Source organism: Patella vulgata, chromosome 1, assembly GCF_932274485.2.
Source record: "Patella vulgata chromosome 1, xgPatVulg1.2, whole genome shotgun sequence".
Lineage (NCBI taxonomy): Eukaryota > Metazoa > Mollusca > Gastropoda > Patellidae > Patella > Patella vulgata.
The window spans coordinates 41,614,436-41,635,046 of record NC_065879.2 but is presented as its reverse complement, the minus strand read 5'-3'; the positions used below and the strand labels follow the sequence as shown (position 1 = coordinate 41,635,046).

The 20,611-nt window shown below is 34.4% G+C and overlaps 1 protein-coding gene across 5 annotated transcripts in view; it reads left to right on the top strand.

Annotated features, from left to right (window-relative positions):
• LOC126821410 (run domain Beclin-1-interacting and cysteine-rich domain-containing protein) overlaps window positions 1-20,611 on the top strand; it is a 54,677-nt gene that overhangs the window by 17,280 nt on the left and 16,786 nt on the right. For all 5 annotated transcript variants that reach the window (XM_050549835.2, XM_050549840.2, XM_050549862.2 and 2 more), the window contains 10 exons: window positions 7,356-7,462; window positions 7,937-8,147; window positions 8,604-9,155; window positions 10,316-10,413; window positions 11,986-12,156; window positions 12,401-12,443; window positions 12,712-12,771; window positions 13,312-13,362; window positions 14,413-14,496; window positions 18,500-18,542. In XM_050549835.2, coding sequence (XP_050405792.1) covers window positions 7,356-7,462; window positions 7,937-8,147; window positions 8,604-9,155; window positions 10,316-10,413; window positions 11,986-12,156; window positions 12,401-12,443; window positions 12,712-12,771; window positions 13,312-13,362; window positions 14,413-14,496; window positions 18,500-18,542 — 1,420 coding nt within the window. The remainder of the gene's footprint in view (window positions 1-7,355; window positions 7,463-7,936; window positions 8,148-8,603; window positions 9,156-10,315; window positions 10,414-11,985; window positions 12,157-12,400; window positions 12,444-12,711; window positions 12,772-13,311; window positions 13,363-14,412; window positions 14,497-18,499; window positions 18,543-20,611) is intronic.

The window sequence follows — 20,611 nt, the reverse complement described above, 5'->3', positions numbered from 1 at the left end:
ACAGTCTAGTGAGAAAAACGGGAAGTTGAATAGAAATATTGATGCCAACTTCCATATTGCGATACATTTGTTAGAACACCCTTATTATTATTTATTGATATATATATATGTCAAGTATTTTTGGACAATCTATATTCAGTAGGTCAATTAATGACATGTATTTCATAGTAAATCACTATAATATACTAAACAGCAAAAAAAACGTCAGTACGATTTCAAAATCAGAGAGGCACTTTAATCAAATCATTCTAGAAAACGACTTACTAAATGGATCAAAGCAATTTTTTGTGAACAGTATGTTGACACATTAGTGATTAATTCATCACAATTCCAATACATTACGAGACGGTTTAGAATCTGTACACAGTCTATACATCAGTATCTGGTGTGTCCTCCACGAGTGTCAATAACGGCAGTGCAGCGTCTATACATAGAGTGGACCAGACGTTTGATGAACGTCATTGGCACCTGGAACCACACTCTCAGAAAAGCCTGTCGCAATCCATCGGCTGTGTTTGGTCACGGTATGATTTTATTAAGTCTCCTCTGAATTTCATCCCAAAGATGTTCAATCGGGTTTAAGTCCGAACTAAGGGCTGGCCAGTGCATAACGTTGACACAGTTCTGCTGTAGAAAGTCCTGAGTAACTCTGGCGGTGTGGGCACGGGCGTTGTCATGCTGGGAAACGTTGTTTCGATGACGTGCGAAATGTGGTATGACGTGGGTTCTGAGAGCTTGATCGATGTAGCCCACTGCTGTGATTTCGCCTCCTCTCCATGGACCAATGTTTTGAAACACCACAGGACCCACTCTCTGGTTCAGGCCGATCTCACCCCAAACCATTATGCTTAGGCTTCCCCATATGTCTCGTTGGTCAGAATAGCGCTGGCCACGTCGACACATATTCTGGTCCTGCCATCTACAGTTGATATGCAATACCGACTCTCATCTGTGAACAGAACAGTTCTCCATTGCCTGTGTTGCCTGTTCTGGTGTTGTTGGGCAAACTGTAGACGTTAACGTCGATGGCGAGGGGTGAGTATCTACAGCGATGGATGTTCTCGCTGGTGGTGGGTCTTCCGTGTGTTCCCAATGTCTGATGTGCTGTCTCAGATGCCTGTGTGTAGGGATTCTGTATGTGCTGTCGCACAACATGGCTGTCTGTTGCTTTATGGTAACCCTTGGTCTACCAGTTCGGGGGCGACCATCTGTGGCCCGAAAGCGTTGCAGAAACCTGTAGATGGTCCGAACATTGACCTGGAAGTGATTGGCAACAGCTTGGGCAGTGTGGCCAGCGTCGAGTCTTCCAAGCGCCTGGTTCCTCTGAGCTGTCATTTGGCAAGTTTTATGCAATGCGTCTATTCAGAGTAAGATACCAACCTGACGTTTCTTTTGCTGCTTAGTATAGAATTGATGTGAATGAGTATAGTAACACAATGAGATTAAGGATAAGTTACACATATATTTCTTATTTAGAAATCAATATTTATTCTTAGAAGTGTGTTAAACATCTGGTAACACTCAATAAACTAAATAACTGAATAAATTTATTTAAAAAATAATATTATAAGATATCATTGTATTATAACTCTCATTTCTAAACTTTAATAGCTGTTACAAGACAGAACTATGAATCAGGTGAAAGGTATTTGAATGTAGTGTATTAACTTCCAAATTTAAGATCTTTTTCAAATGAACCTTGCGTGATTGTGAACATTATTTCAAACAGTAACAATATATATATATATATATATATTAATGTATAATTGAATAAATGTTCTCGAATGTATGTATTTTGTATTTATGAATGTATTTACGGTCATCTAACCAGAAATATTGATAATACACGTTAAGGTCAAGGGGTAAATCTACTTACAATAACAATATACAGATTACAAATAAATGATCAACACCATTTTATAGTTGACAAGATTTCATTAAGATTGTAGGGGAAAAAAAAATTATTGTCAGTGTGACTTTGATAAATAAATGTAGGGTTCTATATTAATCCTTTTTTTTTCTGTTTTCTATTTCAAATTCCATTTGAATCATTTAATATTTATATTTTTGTGCGGTGGGATGGGTGTCAGTAGCTGATTTAAAATGAAATAAGGTTTAATGCCCTGCTGTTCTGTTCTGGCTATGAAGACCATTGGATGGCATAGCTGTATACGGATTGAAATTTGATAGCCATTTAATGATTTAATTTAAAAATGAAGAAGCAAAGGTGAGCAGTATACATTGATGAATTTTCAATTCCACATATCTTTGTAAATACTAAATAGAAATGAAACATCATTGGACTGATATTCCTATTAGAGATTCAACTTTCATATATTGTAGTTTGTGGTTCCTATTGCTTAAAATGAAACATTAGGACTGAAACATTAAGAGTATCATATTATATTTGTGTATCATAAGTACATGTAGAGCTAGAGGAGGGGTTTTCTCTTTAAATCTAGTATTTAGCCTATATTCACTTTTGACCTATTTGTGTATCAATGTGTATGGTAGTTAGTAAGTACATGTATGACAAATATTTATCAGCTATGTTAGAGAATGTACAGGTGTTCAGCACAGAGTGGATTTAATTAATAATAATATGTGTAAGTTTTCTTTTATGACAGATTTCATTTAAAGGGTACGTTTAGCTTATATTACATGTAATGTTCATATTTCTGTTAAAAACTTTAGACTTTTCCACAGTCTTGTTTTATTTGCTTCAAGGTTTATAAAAAAAATCAAAATGACTTGACAGATTTGATGTACATAATGGTAGTCGGGTCACAACCCCTAGATCCGTGACCATTTCTCGGGGAACAAGGTTTGATGATAGTTTCTGATAGAAGGGACACTAGTGAAGATATCTGTAGTTTGCTACCTCTGAAATCTACAGGCTAACTCCAGTCGTTAAATTCTTAATTTTTGTATGCTATCTCCATTCCAATTAGTTCTATCAACTTGGAAATGCCATAATCATGTTTCTCGTCGTCGACAACCCCTGAAACGACCTATCACACTTGTATGTTGCTATTGGTATTAACAGAATACTTTCGAACCAATTTCTGTCATCATTTTGGATTTTGGTGGCCATATTGGAGCAACTGTTTGTGAGAAGAATCGGAAACTGTCCAACAAAACCTGTAAAATGGTATATTACACAGGTCATTTCGCCAACAATGTTTGCCAAGGTCAATTTCAGACCATATTTGGCCACAATCTTGGATTTTCGACTCTCCTGGAGTTAGCCCGTAGTTTTCAGAGGTAGCAAACTAAAAATATCTTCATTAGGGTCCCTTCTATCATCAAACCTTGTTCCCTGAGAAATGGTCACGGATCTGGGGGTTGTGACCCAACTAACATACAATGTATAGGTGAAAGACTTGGCTTGTTTTAATAGTGATTTATGTTTTCTTTGATAAAGGATTAAGGCTAATATTAATATTATGAACTTTCTAATGTTTTGTAATTTGATTAAATTTTAAACTTACAGGTAATAATAATCAAATTAATTTGACATACTGGTAGTTGACTAAAAAAAAAAAGTTTTTTAAAATTGAGTTTCGGTTATTATTGTATTAAGTTAGAATTAATCCATTTGATTAATATTGGGATTAAATGTTGTTCAATAAAACTGCTTTTGATAATGTTTGCTATAAACTTTATTAAACTGTTATTCTGGCATGTTGGGGATTTAATTCAGATCAATCAAGAGCAAAGAAGGGAGATAATTCTAATTTTACTATACATGTATATCACATGCGATTGTAATAACAACAAAAACAACGAAAATATTAAAATAATGTATTTAATCTTAAAGTTTAGTTTTTTACAATAATATATATAAAAAATGTGCCTGTTTTTAAGCAGAGGGGGAAAATAGTTGTTGTATTGACGTTGTGTATTCATTCATTCGTCTGCTAATGCCAGACTACGGCAAATTCAGTCATGTGAAAGTGACCGTAACTTGCCGTCAGAAGGTAAATATACCGATAATCGATATTTGAATTTCAATATGGATAATCGTATCGCTAAATAACTTCTACCGATTATCGATTATATCGATATTTTTGCACAGCCTTAGTTGGAATTAAGCACAACTAGTAACGTCTTGCATACCAAATTCTGAATACTACCGGTACTAATTCTTCCAAATATTTTATCACTGATATTTTTGAATACTGAAACTTTCAAACGTTAATGAACCTGTCTTCATTAGCCCAGGTTAGGAGCAGAACAGTAGGACGTTAAACCCCATTTCATTTCATTTCACGTTAATGAAATGAGGCCAAACCAATGAGCGTATATATAAAACTTTTTAACAGACAAAGATATACAACCAATCTGATTAAAACACAGATCTACTATTTCATTTTTTATAATCTTTAAGATTATAGTTCAAAATTTCGTTTTACTTGTCTTTACTACACTAGGATCTAGAAGAGTTGTTATATTACTGCTGTTTTGTTTGAAGGGAGAGATAAGCCAATGAAACAGTCTGTTACGGCAACTTCTTGGCGTGCCATGCACGAAACTGTGGGTAAACCACTAGACACGCCAACGCTAATTGATTAATCAATGTCTGATGTCATAGGGTCAAAAGCCGCTCGTACTACCCCTGACACGACCTTTGAGTACAACTTGTCAGATCTTCATGTACTGTAGTGTAGGCCATCGAAAGTATAAAAAAACGAAACGAAATATAGATCTGTATTTTAATCAGATTGATATACAACACAATTAATATTGTAAGTCTTATTACTAGTAATACTACATTATGATGATAAACTTGCCCTTTTATAATACGCATGAATCTGTCATATCACACATAATAGCCTATGGGATCTTAAAACAAAGGATTGATTGATTGATTCAATTTTAAGTTTATTTAGTTTTTTGTTCCTTCTGAAAAGTTGAAAAATAAATGTGCATATTAGCCATTTTGGAACTATATCATCTGAGATTTCTTTTCATCAGTTAAGGAGAGTATATTGTCCTATTATTTGACCTTACGGGCAATTTTTGTGATAAATTATATGAAGAAAAAATTATTATGATAGATAAGTGCATGTGACTGACAACCTCTTACATATTAATATGTACATTACATACATGTACACCAATTTCATTATTTGTTAATAAATCATAGTTATAAATGTCAGGTATAAATAAGGTGTTACAAACATTGCTACAGGATATATAGTTGTTAAAATTTATGACTGGGTTGATATGTTCCTGTATACATCTGGATCTAAACTTTACTGTGAACATTTACTGTTTCTAACATTTTTACAGGAATATTAAGGATTGAATTTGGTTTTATTTGTATATATCAAGTAAACTTGGATAACATAATGTTGGTATAACTTTTTATTGTTTTAAGGACATTTTTTGAAACCAGTTAATCTCTGCACGGATCAAGCCAGTCACATATTTTGCAAAGTTCACAGTTGTCTCCATTTTAAGTTCATATTGGAAGATTTGAATGATATAAGGATAACTGAATGTGATTCAACCTGAACTACTTTTAATATAACCTTTTAGTAATAATAATAGTAATCAGTGTAGTGTATCTTTTAGTAATTGAATTACTTTGAACTGACACATGGATAACCATTGAAGTTTCTACACACACATTTTCAATAGAAGGTTTGATCTCGCTTTAACTCTGTACATCTTATCAAACCCTGCATATATTGGCACTAATTTGGATTGGCTACTGACCCAGCTGAGGGCCTATCAGATTCCTTGATCATCGCGAATACTAAGTCTTGCGCTTTCCAGCTAAATATCTACCTGTGATAATCAAGTTGCAGTGTAATATCTGTTCAATGTCAAGGTTTCAGTAGAGGTTGCCATGTTTGACTTGAGTGTGTTTGCGTCACAACCTCCGATTGGACACAAATCTTCATGTGTCTGTGTTAAAGGGAGATAACATAGCAACATCCAGATGGTGTAAAACTTGCAGTTGTTGCTTCAGGAACATGCTACGAACACTGTTGGAAGTGAACAATATGCTAAATATTGAATAACTATAAAATTCCCAATTAAATTCAAACATCCTTTTTTTGCAGTGAAACAATGATTTTCTATGTGATGTGTTTTGACATTGTTAAATATGCCCAGGTTAGACAAAATACAAGAGAAAGTGCCAAGCCATTGCTGCGATATGCATTTTAAGTGCAAACAATTGTTCCCATTTTACAATAGATTCAGAAAATTTACTCCGATTTATGAAATTTATAACACATAGGTAATTGTACACATGTATATAATTATATTGTAATTATACTTAAACACACCTGCCTCGTAGAAAATCATTATAAGAACTAAATACATTTATCTTTACTATTGTTAAATAAGTTAATGACTTGTTTACCTGTTTTCCTTTCTTTGTTAAAAACAACAAGAGTTAAAGTTAAGGTCAGTTTTTATTCAAATTTAAACCATTCATAAAATGACTTAATGGCACTTTCACAGACTCAGAATATGAAAATAAATGGATAGTTACAATCTGATATTAAGGCCTTTAACTACCACATCATTGGAAGTAATAAAAGCCATTTATAGGTGCTTGTTGTAAGTATTGTATATTTTCTTGTACACTACAATGTAAGCACAGTTATTTTTATAAAATACATAAAACTGTTGACTTCTGTGTTTTAGTATACATGTAGTTGTATTTGAAAATATTCTTAGGTTGAACAGATGTGTAAAGTCATTATTCATAGTGAAAACAGCATGGAGTGTTGTATGTTGACAATGTGAGAAATATCTTATTAAATGACCACAGCTGATGTTAGTTTGTGATGACTGTCCTAACACAATGGTGAATTTGGCCATACAGGCTATTGGAATTACATTAGACTATATGCAGTCCCTATGTATATTATGATTACTTTGTTGTGTTTTTAAGTTTTTACTTTATCATACTATAGCAAGGACTGTACCTTTTACACCATGGTTGGTTTATTAGTCAAAGTTATAATTTTGTATTTATGACAGAAGTCTGGTCTTTTTTTTTCTAATGCACATACTTTGGAAAATAGTCTCTTTTACTTGCCTGAAATGGCAATCACATCAATATGTGATGTGTTTGAGATGTCAATCATTGTAGAATATTCCACTAAAGATTTGATTTCTGCTTTCAGTCCAGTCTAGGATTACATTCATCAGTTTTAAAGCCTTCATCATACATATGCATGTGTTCATTGCTTTATTTTATCAGGATTTTCAATGTTTGTGAGGAATACTGTAATGGTTGTTCTTATCCTTATTGATAAGTATCTGTTTGAAAATATATTCCGAACATGAAACTAGGAATAATATGATGTATCATTTTGTATATTTTTCAGAAGATGGATTTTTATGTCAAGAAGAATATTTCAAGGCTATGTTAATATGTTTGAAATCAGTCGAATTAAACAAAGTTGCCTTATTAACAGATATATCACCTAATTTGGTATGTTGTATATTTATTTTCATAATTTTTGGTTTTGGATATGATGAGTGGGAACTGCTTGATAAAACATTTATCTGAATTGACTATAGGCCTGTAGATCATATAATGTTTAGGACTTGACAGATTTGTTAGTAAAAGTCAAATCAACACTCAAAGGTAAAGGAAAGCGTACAAATCAAAATTAAAATCTTCTACAGTACCCAATAATTAATGGTCTAGAAAATTATTTCAAAGATTTTAATTTAGGGGAAGCAACAAATGAGTAACAAATTGTAATGAATTGTTACTTTGGACATTGTCTCCCTTTTATATCTCCTATTTTCCTGTCAATATTACTGTTTCCTCCCACTGCTGTATGATTGAATGTATTTTGTATTTTTAAAGCAAAATACAGATTACTATGTTTGAAAATGATATGAATCTAAATTAATTATGTAAATATTTTATTTACTGTCATATTTTATAACATTTTAGCTATCATTTAGTCAACCCAAGAAAAAAAGTCACATTCGAAGTGCTTCCCTACCTACTAATCATATTCAAGGTCACATAAATCTGGAGGAAGAAAACAAAATGCTTGATCATGCTGGTCTTATGGCGCTGGCGCCACCATTTGCATCCCCTCCAAAAGAAAGTATATTAAGATTGTCTGGAGAATATGCCTTGCCAACAGTTGTATCATTGTGTAAGTTATTCCATATTGAATATATGATATATTTCTATTTTATAATATTTAAACTTGCATCAGTTTTTAGGTCAAGCATTTAAAATTTACAATAAATTTTGGAATTATAAATCACTATGTTTGACAGTATTAAAGCTTGCCCCAAAGACTTTAGTATATAGGACCTTGTACTTAGACATGTGATAAGGCAGACATTTTAAATATAAAATAAGCAATTGAAAGTTAACAGCAGTGATTTAAACATTCAAAAAGACTTCATGGAATTTCTTTCTTTGAAAAGATCCCCCTTCCCCCCCCCCCCCCAAAAAAAAAAAAATAAATAAAAGGAAAATAAATAAAATAAAAAATGGATGCCCAGGTACATCGCCCCTTCTATCTCTCTGGCTGTCTTAAAATTCTTAAAGAAAGTTCTTTATTAATGTAATTATCATCAAGTCAGTTTTGTTTAACTTTCAGCTTCCAGTCCAGAAGAGGCTAGAGAAACAGCAAAAACAGCGTTAAGAACTGTTTTGAGGAAATCAGGTGGAGATTCGCCCACATGTACATCACCCTCATCATTTAGTTTTTACGATAAACAATATAGTGACCCGTTATTAAGTATAGAATTTCCACCTACACCAAAATATATAGATGATTCTGTTTTTACGTATAATAGTAATATCAACCATCAGGACTCATCAGTGCTACCCGCTAAACGTCGTTTTTCAGAAGATTTCAAACAACGAACCTGTTCCTCAGAAACTGTTGAAAGCTTTCTTACTAAGTCGGTGCTAGATAACAAAAATGTTCTTGCGACACCAGTGAATAACTTAAATAATTCAGGAAAATTTTCCAGACCATCATCCCTAAAATCATCTCATAAAAGGTCAAGGTCAGATTTGAGCGGTATTGACATGAAAAGTCATTCAGTCGTTTCATTGGTAGATAATTCTGATCAGGAAAACCAATCAGATTCAACATTAGTAGATTCTTCAGGCCTTGTGAAATCAAATCAGCCGATTTATGCAGGTAATTTCTGTACTTGAATACTCAATATTTGGCTAACTCTGGCTAAATCATATCTTGCATATCCATTATTTTAGACATGTAAAACAATTGTCCATTTCTTGACAATTGGCACTATTTTTGTTCCATCAAAGAGAAAGCATCAGAAACACAGGGAATTTACTGTTTTTAGTAATTTTGAATAGCTTTTTTTAAAAAATAAATTTAAAATGTATGCATCACTCGGCTACAAACTTTAAATGCAGAATTTAAATTAATGGATGGTTTTGTTTTGATTTGTCTCATTTAGTCATAGTGGGTCACATTATATAAATATCAGAGTCTATCCAACATACATATTAGCATTACCCTTGTCCACACTTCACTGAACACAAGTGAAGTTTTTCTGTTCTGGTTAGAAAACTTTTATGGACAGATTCTGAAATTGCTTGACTATAAGAGTAAATACTATAATTAGCATTCTATACTTAATATTGATTTGTTACTCTTTGTGGACATTTGAATTTGAAGTTTTAGCTCAATACATAAGTATGTATAATATGCAGTGTATGCTATTCTGTGGATCCATACATGAACTTGATAACCCATATGAAACTGCAAAGCTTGAATACTCCAATACCTAACATTATCAGATACTATTTAAATATTTGAATTTGTTAAAATTGAACTATGATATACTATAGTATCAGTATTTTATTTGTGATAGAACTTATTTTTGTCCATGATTGACTGTTTTTAATTCTTTAAATTTATCTGGTAGTATACGTTTATTCAACCTCAAACAATCTTTAAAATTTTCAAATTTGTTTCAAATTACTTATATTTAGATATACAATGTACATGTAACATTGACTATTTTATGCTGAGTGTTCAGAAAAGTGTAACAACTGTCAAATGTAACAGCTTGAATGTCATCGTTAATATCTGTGTAATATATTCATAGAGACCATCAATAATTCCTGTTAATCAATAATATTACAATTCTGACTTTATTATTGTATTTCAAATTTATTAAATTCAGTAATATTCAAGTTTGAATAAATAACATGAATTATGGAGGATTTATGGAAAGGTTTGTTTTAAGAAATGCATACTAGGTATTGCTATTTAAAAAAAGTATTTGAGCTGCTGATGGCTAATGTTTTATCTGATATATTTTGTAGGTAGAGTAGATGGCAGATTACAGCCACCAGCTCAGGGACAGTCATTGATGAGTTATCTTTCTTCACAAGATTTTCATACGTGTGCCAATTTAGATAAGGTAAATTAATATTGTTTTCTTGTTGAACAGGTGTGTCTAGTTGTTAGGATGAGATGAAAATTTAAGGTCTTGTATAAACAAATGAGAGTGTACAAAATGATCTCATCACAGTTGGAATTTGAGTAAGATATGCCTATCAACCATAGTCCCAACCCCAGGGCTTCCACTTCAAAATTTTCACTGCCAGTCATTTTTGATAACGCACGAAAACTTTTCAAAGTAAATTTATATTTCATGTTTTTTATTCATGGTAGGGTATTGTGAATTCACGTGTCTATACTACTTTGTCACCATGGGGTGCACAAAAAAAATATATTTGACTTAAAAATGAAATATTAGTAAGGCTCATGATAATTATTTAATAATTAAATATTCCGTTTTGGCTACTTAAATAACGAAATAGTTGAATTGGCCGGAGAAAAACCATTTCAGTAGCTCACACGTAATTAACACGTGCTCTATAGAAAACACACTGACCTGGATAATTTTGAGTTGTAATACAATAACTTTGAAATGAAGATAAATATATAATTATCCATGGCATATATCTCACATTTTTGGGGTTTTAGACCATCTATTACGGGCCGCAGAATTGTGACGTAAATCCTAATAATGTATAACTAAATGACTAACGGATAACTAACTTCACGGCTAGCGACACTAGCACCCCCTAGAATATGGTCGTGTATAAGAGTAACCGTATATACGCGACATTTCTTCTACACGTGGAATTATCAATATTGCTGCACAATAGAACTGGAATACGTATTTTTCTTAATTGTTCGGTAAGCAAGATAACTAATCTCTAGATTTTATTTCAACAATTTCCACAAGGCCGTAATACCGCTATAAACATTTTATTTTTAAATGCATTTTTCTTCCAACGCGTACGTTGTTGAGGATTTGCGTAATTTCTATGCTGTTTTTATTTGATATGACAGTTGGTTGGATTCGAAGAGCAATACTTCATATCAATTGCCCTTTTTCGAAGATCATAATAATCTCGTTTACATTGTGTCTGACCATAATAGCGGCAAACGGCTTTGTTGTTGAAAATTCTTATGACACGTGGACAATACGTGAATAATTAACAATGGGCAGCTTCACGCCGGTGATTAGATTCCCACTTATCAATTAACATTTATTGCTCTACTACCAGACACTCATCATTAATTATCAACACAACACTCAGTATAATCTGTTGACGACTATATATACAACTCTATAACACCAATCACGAGATTGGCTTCTAGATGACGTGCATTCTTGTATAGTTACACAGTGAAGGTCGATAGTAGTCATGTTTGAAATTTTTTTTTTTTTTAAAAAAGACCCTCTTTCCGGGCGTGCAAAATGACCGTTAGGTCAGATCTAGGAACGGTCATTTTCCATAGCCGTAGGTCTCGACCGGCATATACAGCCGACGTGGAACCCATGCCAAACCCCCACCCAACAAAAAAGTAATTTGATACTAGTCCCCAAATTCCATTTTTGATATCAAAATTTTCTCTTATATCAAAGAATTTTCAATGATCGTCTGAGAATAATTGATGTATTGTATATATCACACAGGAAAATGCTCACTTTAGTATATCAGAAGCTTTAATAGCTGCTATAGAACAGATGAAATGGAATCATGTTATACGGCCATCAAAAGATTCTGATATAGAAGAAGAATCGGATGAAGAGATACAACAATTACGACAAAGAATCAGAATACGTCGTAGAGAGAGACTGTCAGAGGTTATTTGATGTTTGATTCAATCTACTGTGGCCCTTCTTTTTTCTTAAGATGAAAAATTACCATTTTTTTTTTTATTTAAATGTTGATTGAATGATACAATTTTACTTCCATCTATCTCATGGTATGATCGGAAAGATGAGATTGAAAAAATTGACAAATCTGTTTTCCTTATGTAAATTTAAATTTGATTGTTATATTTCAATTATTTCATCTTACTATATTGTCATATTATATTGATTTCAGAAAGCTCGAGGTTTTCCTGCTTTTAGCGATGGTCGCACAGACAGTAAGATCTTTTTATCATTATTTCATGTCAGTCTGTACTATTAAAGATTTTTCTCATAGTTTAAATATTTTATATGTTTCATTATCAGAATTGAAATTTTTAAAGAAGGATCATAACAATTCAGTACATGTTGTTCATGTGATTATGATATGAAGTATACCAGAGAATGAAAGTCTTCAGCCCAAACTTTTAATTGATTATTTTATTTCTAAATGTTGTTTATTTGTTTTGTTTATTTTTGTTTTCTATTTGTTTATTTATTTATCAGCAACACCAAGTGCCAGTACATCACCATTTAGTTCACCTTATGAATATTCTAGTCATTCAGGTGTGTTTTATTTTTATTGCTGTGTATGTTTAACAAGTGGTTGTCTGCATGAATGTACCCAATTTCTGCATAACATCTATATCTATGTTAATGTTTGATCCTGTTGTTAACATTGTTGTTACCACATTGAGTTTACAATTTTACCAATTGTATCTTTAGGCTATTTAAATAGGATTTTCACTTTTCTAAGAGAAGGATGTGTTGCTTCTCAATGATTTCATTGAATGACTTACTATGTGTACTTCAACATGATTTGTATTTTTTTATTACAAAATATCAAATCATGCTGTATCCTACTTAAAATAGATACATTTCTGGTTTCATTCAAAATATTTTATATTGTAACTAGGGGAAAAAAATTGACATGTGGTAATTAATAAGAATATTTTATTTTTTATTTTTTTAAAATAAAAACAGGACTGTGACTCTTTTTAAGTGATACTAGAGTATCAGGACCTGAATATTTTTTTTTATTTGGCCGAATATAAGTGTTATATATATATATATTTGATTATACATATTGTTTTGTATTTGTAACAGATAGTTCCGATTCAGGGGATGATATTGATGATGAAGAAATTGAATTATCAAGTGAGAATTTTTTTATTTTATAGAGGCATGGATTATCCATCACATTACGTTAGGGTAAATAAATACAGTAAACTTTGCATAAGTCGGATCTAAATGGACTGACCAATTTTATCCGAGTTACGCGAAGATCTGAGTTAGCCAAAGACCTACTTCAGCTCTGAACGTAGGTCTCGTTATCGCCCTGTACGTTCAGGAACCGGCCTATTGAATCCTTGTCGAAATAAAATCGCTTCCCAGTCAATTTTACTGGACAACTTTTTACTGCTAAATGGTCGTGTGTCAGTCTCTGTGAACGCCTGAACAATGTAAAGGAACATTTTAGTGAGAAAAATAAGACCTTGCTTACCTTGCTAGAGTCAGTATGTGCAACACAACATGCTGTTAAAAATCCGTCCCCTTCTGCTAAACATTGAGGTCTAGATGTGGGGTGGCGTACAGATTTACGTACCATGGCCATATGAGACGAAACGAAATTTAGGTAAGCTGGAGTGGTCAAAAATTAGAATCGTTTAAGAGCTGAGAAACTTCAGTCAATTATTGCTTTGCCTAGCCCAATTACAATCAGATTTTTTCAAAAATTCCAATTTCGCTTCGTCTTATATGGCTGAGTTGCGCAAATTTGCGCGCTGCCCTGTATTTGGATTTCAATGGCGTTAGTCAGGCCGTATTTTTAACAGCATATTGTGAACATACTGCCGATCCGACTAAGGTGAAGGAAAAAAGCCGGAATTAGATCAAATGGGCCGAACATTTTGATCCGAGTTAAGCAAAGATCCAACTTAGGAAATCAGACTGACCCGCAGAAATTTAATAAGAAAAACAGGCAGGATCAAAGGGTCCAAACGATTTTATCCGAGTTGAGCGAAGATCCGACTTATGAGAATCCGACTTATGCAAGGTTTACTGTATATGTCAATTCAATTGCAAATATAAGACAAAGTAGAAATGAATTAAATGGAATATCAATAATTATTTGTGTCAAAGGTTCAATAACAATTAAAGTTTTCCTGATTATAATCTTATAATTTATGTTGGTTTTTTCTTCTGTAGTGTCCCATCGTGGTGCAGGAAGAGGAAATTTAACATCTTTGTCTACAAGTGGTCTTTCCTTATCTATGGCTTCCTTGTATTCAGGTAATCAAAAACTTTTTTTATACGTGCATATTTTTATTTGGACTTAAATTGTCCCTCCGTCCACAATTTGTTTTTGGACACTATACAGGTCACAATTTTTATTCGATTTTGATGAAACTTAAAATATAGGCCTGTCATCCAAAGATCTCAGTTCCTTTTGATATTGGTATATATCGGACCATAACTTCATGGATTATGGCCCCTGATTGTACGAAAAATCAAATTTTTCATCTGATTTTGATGAAACTTGAAATACATATTTATTACCTAGAGATCTTGTTTGGTTGAGTTAGAATTTTGTGAAAATCGTAGCAAACCTGACGGACAAAATGGCCACCACTCGTAGGCAAATAGTATATATATGGTATATCAAGGTTGTGGACCCTCTACAGCAGTGATGGGATTTCAAAATTTTACTTGTCGGACATTTTACCGAAAATAAAGGGGCATAACTCTTATCGTTATTTAAGCAGACGAATTCGTACCACAATTAAAAGTCACATGTCAAAATATTCAAATCCCGTACGTATTAAAAATAGGTGAACCTCGCTATTTTTCATATTTAATTCCCGTACAGTATTCAATTCATACCACAATTAAAAACCACATGTCAACAAAATATTCAAATCCCGTACGTAATAAAAATTGGTGACTTCGCTATTTTTCACACTTAATTCCCGTACAGCATTCAAATTTATGTCAGTAAATGTCCTACAAAATTAAGCATTTTCGTGATATGTTGAATGAAAGCTTGCCGATCCTGCTTCGGCATCAAATTCACAACCATAATATTCCTTTAGAATTACGTGTCTTCGTTTATACGGCAGCAAATGAATGCAGAACTTCCGAAATAGTTAAATCACTTGTAAACAGGCATAGCTAACTTCAGCGAATAACACTCTTTGATAGTCACGACAGAGTGACAGGCATCATAGGCAACACAGCAGAATGATTGACGCCTACAAATACGTCAGAATTTCTGCTCATATAGCTATTGGTAGCCCCTCCCTTTTTGTTATTTTGCTGGGTGCGTACTAGTCTCGGTCACCCAGAAACTCCTAGTCTTCAACATATTCGTAGAATATTTTTCTGGATAATAGAGACTAATAGCCTACGTGACTCATCACACGGCTTCATAGTAAGCACTGCCTAATAATATGTTAAGCCTTATTCGTGCCGCGCTCGAGATCAAGGGAAAGTGCCACTGTGGATGAGAATTTCTATATGGATTCTTAAAAGACGTAAAAGATATCGTAGACAAAATGACTGTCCATTGATTTAGGGTGTTATTTACTCTTACGATATGTGACATCTATGATTAGTTTATTATAGATGATGTCGGCTCACATCAATGCGATTAAGATGCCCGACAAATGAGAAACCACGAGGTTTATAATCATTCTTATTGAATTGATGAATAGTCCGACAAAAGGAAAGCAATGACTTCTGTTTAAGATTAGATTGATGAATTGTCCAACAAAGGATTAAGTCAGTCAATCAAGGCAGATTAAGTAGTTAAATCAAGGTAGGTTTATACTATTGACGGTATAACACGATAAATACGTTGATCACTTAATTACCTAATAAACCCAGCGTATTATCGACGATAATCGGGTTGAGTGGTAGTTATACACTCAGTAAACTATATTAATTTCGGAATTTTGAATATTATTCACCATGTCTTGATGTCCGATTGGGCATATTCCCGGTCGGACAATTTTGGGCGTTTGGAAAAAAGATTCGGACAAGTCCGGAATATACGGGCAAAATCCCATCACTGCTCTACAGGCCACAATTTTGATATGATTTTGATGAACCTTGAAATACATGTTTATAACCCAAATATCTTGGTTCCTGTTGATATTGGCGCATATCAGATCGTAACTTCCTGAATTATGGTCCTTGATTGTACGAAAAATCGCATTTTTAGCTTGTAGTTCCTCTAGAGGGCTAAATTTTTTACCGATTGAAAAAACGTTTGAATATTTCACCATTACACCCTAATGACGGCTGTGTTATAATTTTGTGAAAATCGGCCCAAAACCGTCAGACAAAATGGCTGCCCCTCGTACGTAAATAGTGTAAATATATGGTATATCAAGGTTGTGGACCCTTTAGAAGTCACAATGTTGATCCGATTTTGATGAAACTTGAAATATAGCTTTATAACCCAAAGATCTTGGTTCCTGTTGATATTCGTGCATATCGGATCGTAACTACCTGAATTATGGCCCTTGATTGTACGAGAAATCGCTTTTTGTTTAGCTTGATTTCTATACATCTCTTGCAAAATGTGGGCGTATCCTACCTGGCAGCCGCTGGTTGTATAAAATTATAACCTTTATCTTCAAATATTGTACAAATGTATTCTGAAAGATATCCAATGACCTTACACTAGGCACTGGCTTCCCATATTCAATCTTAGTATTTACCGAGAAAGTTCCTTGCAATAACTCCAGCAGGATCCCCCCTTGTCATTTGTGCACCACGGAAGGCTTTGCAAGAAACCCAGTCTAATCATACAAATAGAACAAACAACTGAGGACCTTTTACAATTGGATTTCGAAATAAAAGTAGGCATTTAGTGCTGCTATCCGGGCAGAATTTCCCTCATAGCAAACTGCATGAGGTATGCCCATCTTCATTAGCCTGGATGAAGCAGAAAAGCAGGACATTAAACCTCATTTCATTTCATCATTGACCTGTTGCCAGTATCATCAGTGGAACTCTTCATTATCTTGCAAATTTACTAGATAATAGTAGCTGTATCAAAATTTAAAGATGTCAAATAACATTGCAGGTCTTTTTTCTGACTTCAAATGTTATATAAATTATTATTTAAACATTTATTAACATGCCAAGCCCATAACCAACTCTCTAGGCCATAGGATGGCGCCTATTTTAAATAGATTAGAACGAAACCACTCAAGTGTTTAACGATAAAATAATTAATCGAGACATAGTCTTGATTGTAAAGCACTGTAGCTATGATAATAAACAATCTACGCTATAAAAACTCACAACTTCGCCTAGAAAAAAGTAATTTGACTGAAATTTTCAGTATATTCATTTTTATACGCCCACATTTTCATGTGGACGTATTATGCCGTCGCCCCTGTCCGTCCGTCCGTCCACAATTGTTTGTGGACTCTCTACAGGTCACAATTCTTATCCGATTTCGACGAAACTTGAAATATAGGTTTATCCTCAAAAGATCTTGGCTGCTTTCGATATTGGCATGTATCGGATCGAAACTTCATGGATTATGCCCCCTGTTTGTACGAAAAATCACATTTTTAGCTTGTGGACCTTATAGAGGTCACAATTTTTATCTGATTTTGTTGAAACTTGAAATGTAAGTTTATAACCCAAAGATCTCAGTTCCTTTCAATATTTGCCCATAACGGACCGTAACTTCCTGAATTATGGCCCCTGATTGTACGAAAAATCATGTTTTTAGCTTGTGGACCCATTAGAGGTCATAATTTTTATCCGATTTAAAAAACCGTATTATTATATTACCGTTCCACCCTAAGGACAGTTGAGATTGAATTTTGTGAAAATCGCCCCAAAATTGACAAACAAAATGGCCGCCGTTTCTTCTCAAATAGCGTAAAAATATGGTATATCAAGGTTGTGGACCCTATAGAGGTCACAATTTTTATCCGATTTTGTTGAAACTTGAAATGTAAGTTTATAACACAAAGATCTCAGTTCCTTTCGATATATGCGCATATCGAATTGTAATTTCCTGAATTATGGCCCTTGATTGTAGCAAAAATCACTTTCTTGTTAGCTTGTTCTCTGTCCATCTCTCGAAAATGTGGGCGTATCCTGCCTGGCAGCTGCTGGTTGATTATCTTTTTTGGAACTATTATAGCAGGGATGACAAGCTCTTTATCTAATTCTTACATAATGCACCTTTAATAAATTGTTATTAATTTAGGATTGTTTCTGTTCATATCTATAAAACTGATAGCTACCGGTATTTATATTTACATAGATGCAGACCTTCATAGGAGTACAAGTTCTACAGAGAAACAAAAGTAAGTAGATAGTAGTATTTATTAGTAGATTAGTAATTGTTTAAAATGGCTGTGAATCTCTTGATATAATATTTGTGTTCTTTAAAAAAAACCTGTAAGTATCTCATGAAAAAATATGCCTATTCAATGAATTTAGTATCTCTATTTATTTCTACATTGGGGCTTCTCTTTAAGGTTTGTAGCCACTGTAACAAACTGTGTTCATTATATATACTAGATGGAAGGTCTTCACTATATATACTAAACAGCAAAAAAAACGTCAGTACGATTTCAAAATCAGAGAGGCACTTTAATCAAATCATTCTAGAAAATGACTTACTAAATGGATCAAAGCAATTTTTTGTGAACAGTATGTTGACACATTAGTGATTAATTCATCACAATTCCAAGACATTACGAGAAGGTTTAGAGTCTGTACACAGTCTATTCATCAGTATCTGGTGTGTCCACCGCAAGTGTCAATAACAGCAGCGCAGCATCAGTACATGGAGTGGATCAGACGATTGATGAACGCCATTGGCACCTGGAACCACACTCTCAGAAAATCCTGGTTCAATCCATCGGCTGTGTTTGGTCTCGGTACACATTATTAAATCTACTCTGATTTCATCCCAAAGATGTTCAATCTTGTTTAAGTCCGGACTAAGGGCTGGCCAGTGCATAGTGTTAACACCGTTCTGCTGTAGAAAGTCCCGGTGTGATGCTGGCGGTGTTATGCTGGAAAACGTTGTTTCGATGAAGTGCGAAATGTGGTATGACGTGGGGTCTGAGAGCTTGATCGATGTAGTGCACTGCTGTGATGCCGCCTCCTCTCCCTGGACCAAGATTTCGAAAAAACACCACGGGACCCACTCTCTGGTTTAGGCCGATTCCACCCCAAACCATTATGCTTGGACCTCCCCATGAGCCTCGTTCCATGACACATTGGTCAGAATAACGCTGGCTGCATCGACACCATATTCTGGTCCTGCCATCTGTCTGCAGTTGATACACAATAACGACTCTCATCTGTGAACAGAACAGTTCTCCATTGCCTGTGTCGCCAGTTCTGGTATTGTTGGACAAACTGTAGACGTTCACGTCGTTGGCGAGGGGTGAGGATCGGTCCACGGTAAGGTCTACGGCAATGGATGTTCTCTATGGTGAGACGTCGGCGCACTGTATCGGTACTGACGTGCTGTCTCAGATGCTTGTGTGAAGGGATTCTGCACGTGCTGTCACACAACATGGCGGTCTTGTCGCCTTGTGGTAACCCTTGGTGTACCAGTTCAGGGGCGATCATCCATGGTGTTGGTGGCCCGAAGCGTTGCTGAAGCTTGTATATGGTCCGAACATTTACCTGGAAGTGATTGGCAACGGCTTGGGCAGTGTGGCCAGCGTTGAGTCTTCCAAGCGTCTGGTTCCTCTGCGCTGTCATGAGTCGTGGCATTCTGCTGACGTTGTAGTGTGAATGATTCAACCAGGTATGGGGGTGCATTTTATAGGGCTGGTCCTGGTGAACAGTACGTGCAGCATGTGTTACATGAAAATCATGGAGAACACATTACCATCTCAAAAATCAGGTTGCGTTTTTGAGAACATTTTCTGGATTCAATTCTGTGTTTGGGAAGGAGCCTTATTGCTCAGGTAAAGTTGGAGATGTGGTCACAAATATACAATAAAAGCATTTGGTAAATTTTATGCAATGCATCTATTGAGAGTAACATACCAACCTGACGTTTCTTTTGCTGCTTAGTATAGTAAGGGAGCTAAGTTCAGGTTTCGAAAATCGCATACAAAATATCTACTATGCTAGATGAGTGGACAGTGGTGGCCGATACTCTGAACCTTGATTCTTAAGTTACGGGTCCCCTTCCCATGTGGGTGAGGGGGGGGGGTGACAAAATGTTGAAATTTCCAGTTTATTTCGACTTTTGGGTACAACAATCAACTTTCGTACATAAGTCGACCAACTTCAGATTACATCTTGTGACGCTTTAGAGGCCAAAGTTACCATCAGATTGATACACAGAGTTTAAGGTCTTGAGACGAACAAGTATATTGATTTTCAATGAATTTTATGACTTGAA